The 2,379-nt window shown below is 42.3% G+C and overlaps 1 protein-coding gene across 1 annotated transcript in view; it reads left to right on the top strand.

The window, feature by feature from the left end:
- SWT1 (SWT1 RNA endoribonuclease homolog (S. cerevisiae)) overlaps positions 1-2,236 on the top strand; it is a 111,552-nt gene extending 109,316 nt beyond the window's left edge. Inside the window, exon 12 of the mRNA XM_012639960.1 lies at positions 1,412-2,236. Coding sequence (XP_012495414.1) covers positions 1,412-1,541 — 130 coding nt within the window. The 3' untranslated portion in view covers positions 1,542-2,236. The remainder of the gene's footprint in view (positions 1-1,411) is intronic.
- The last annotated feature ends 143 nt before the right edge of the window (positions 2,237-2,379 follow it).

Below are 2,379 nucleotides of genomic sequence, written 5' to 3'. Positions count from 1 at the left end.
TAGTTGGGGAGAATATGATTTCCTAACCTAATCTTCAGACTGTCAATGAATCAATTGTACTCTTATACATAGATCTTCACAGATAATCCACATTTAAAGATTTGTGTCAAAAATAGGACATCTTGCAAGCTTAGGCATATTTTTGAAAGTGTAAAAAGCGCACTGTAGATAACATAGAGGCCAAAGTCTCTTGAAGGATGGTCTAATAAGATGTCTAGAATTATTTTGACTTCAGTTTGCTTTTGGAAGTTTTTTGGGGGGGAGGGGAGGAAGGTTCAGGGGTCGAGTTGAATGTTCATATTTAAAATAGTTGTACCTATTTTTTTCCTTCGGTTTCTTTCCATTTACTATGCCAGGGATTTGAATTATGACGTTAATTAATAAGCCCTCTCTTATACCCAAAAGAGTGATTTTGAAGAGAAATCAAATATATTTAGTATCTTGAGTGCATTGAAAAATGATGATTACTACTCAGCAAGCCTTCTGTTAATAGCATAGGACCTGGGGGGCCAGGAGGAGGAAGACCTAGGAGTGGGAAAGTACTGAGTCAGAGTCAAGAAAGATGCCTCAGCCAGGGGCTCCAGTAGGAGGTCTCAGTGGAGGTGCCTGGGGAGTGCCTCAGCCGAGCCTCCCCCCTCACCTGCCGTAAGAGCGTCTCCAGAAGGATGCGCCTGGCTAGGAGTGCAGACGCGTGTTTGAGCATGGCTGCCCGGGGGAGTCTGAGTCTTCGCCTGTAACTACCTCCAGAAGGCAGCAGACACTGGTATGGGGAAAAAGGTGTATGGCATTTTATGGCTTCTTGGCGTCAGTTAGTCTGGAGCCCACATAGCAAGTGGCTTTGAGAGATAATTATTTAGCTCAAAGGGGAGTGACGTGACCACCGTTTCATTCCGATGCCTCTCTGGGCCTGATAATTTAAAGATACTCGCATTCCTCAGATAAAAAGTTTCTTTTCTTCTTCTTCTTCTTCTTCTTCTTTTTTTTCCCCATACCAGTCTATGCTGTTTTCTTGAGATAGTTACAGGTGAATACGCAGAGTCCCCCGTACAGCCATGCTCACACACGTGTCTGCACAGGGGAATGGGGGAATTGGAGAGATGTTGATCAAAGGACACAAAATTTCAGTTAAATAGGAGGAATAAGTTCAAGAAATTTATGATACAACATGATGACTTTAGTTACTAACAATGTATTATATTTTGAAAATCACTAGATTTTATGTGCTCTCACCACAACAAAATATCTAAATTAATACATACGTTAATTAGCTCAATTGAACTATTGCACATTGCATACATAGTTCAAAACATGCTGTATACAATAAATATATACAATTTTTGTCAGCTAAGGAAAGAAAGAAGTTTTATCTCAGCAGCTGTCTCGCAGTGATTTACCATTTCTTTTCTCCTAGGGAAAAGCTCACCATCGGATGCTGCCAGCTGGTCGAGATGGAACACACCATGCAGCAGTGCAACGCGTCTGTCTACGTGGAGGCCAGAAACAGGGGATGGTGCGAAGACGTGCTTAACTACAGGACATAAGTGCCGATTTATAACTTAGTAGGAATTGCATTTGTCTTCAAGAATAACAGAGAAACTTTCGACCTGGTCACTTTTTTGAGTCAAACCCTAGAGAATTTTAAGAAATATTTCATAAGTACGGAAAGGTGATTGCCTATTACTGACAATCTCAGTGAAGCTCTGAAAAGCCTAATGCATCCATTGTGGGATAAACCGTGGACTCAACTCTTCTGGAGTTGACAATACCTCCCTACCTCTACTCCTGATACTGAGCCAGTAATCTGTAAGGAAAAGAGAGCCATCTTTTCAGTCTTCCTAGGGCAGGAGGCACTGCGGGGCACAGCATTAGCATCTCTCTCAACCCTAGTGTGGGCATGTGACCAGGGACACTGCCAACCCCTAGGAAAGAATTAGGCTGTGACCATGCTTACCACATTCCACAAATGAAATCTTACCACGGGCTGTCTTACGATCAAACTGATTGATGTGGACCTGGTGAAAATAACACCCACCACCACCACCACCTCCCTCAAGGTAGCGAAAGAATTTTACTTCAGCTCCTCTTTCCCATGCACCTCTCCTCCTCTTCTCTGGGCTTGTCTCTTTTCAGTGCATTTCGAATGGGGAAGAGCAGGGTGACCCCTACGCTGAGTTTCCCCTTAAATGTGAGCGTAGTATGGATTTATGTGCTTAAATGTGAAGCAGTGACTGATGTTTGCCACTGGCTAAAACCAAGGGTTTAATCGACTTATTGAGTTGTCCAGTAAGCTGGAAATTCCTGTTTACTGGCATGTGTTATGCTTTTGTTAATACATCAGAGTAAATCCAATTTGGTATTCTATCATAAATGTTTATTTTT

Source organism: Propithecus coquereli, unplaced genomic scaffold (genome assembly GCF_000956105.1).
Source record: "Propithecus coquereli isolate 6110/MARCELLA unplaced genomic scaffold, Pcoq_1.0 Scaffold146, whole genome shotgun sequence".
NCBI classification, from domain to species: Eukaryota; Metazoa; Chordata; class Mammalia; order Primates; family Indriidae; genus Propithecus; species Propithecus coquereli.
The sequence above is the reverse complement of the archived record's forward strand: the minus strand, read 5'-3'. Positions and strand labels throughout refer to the sequence as shown.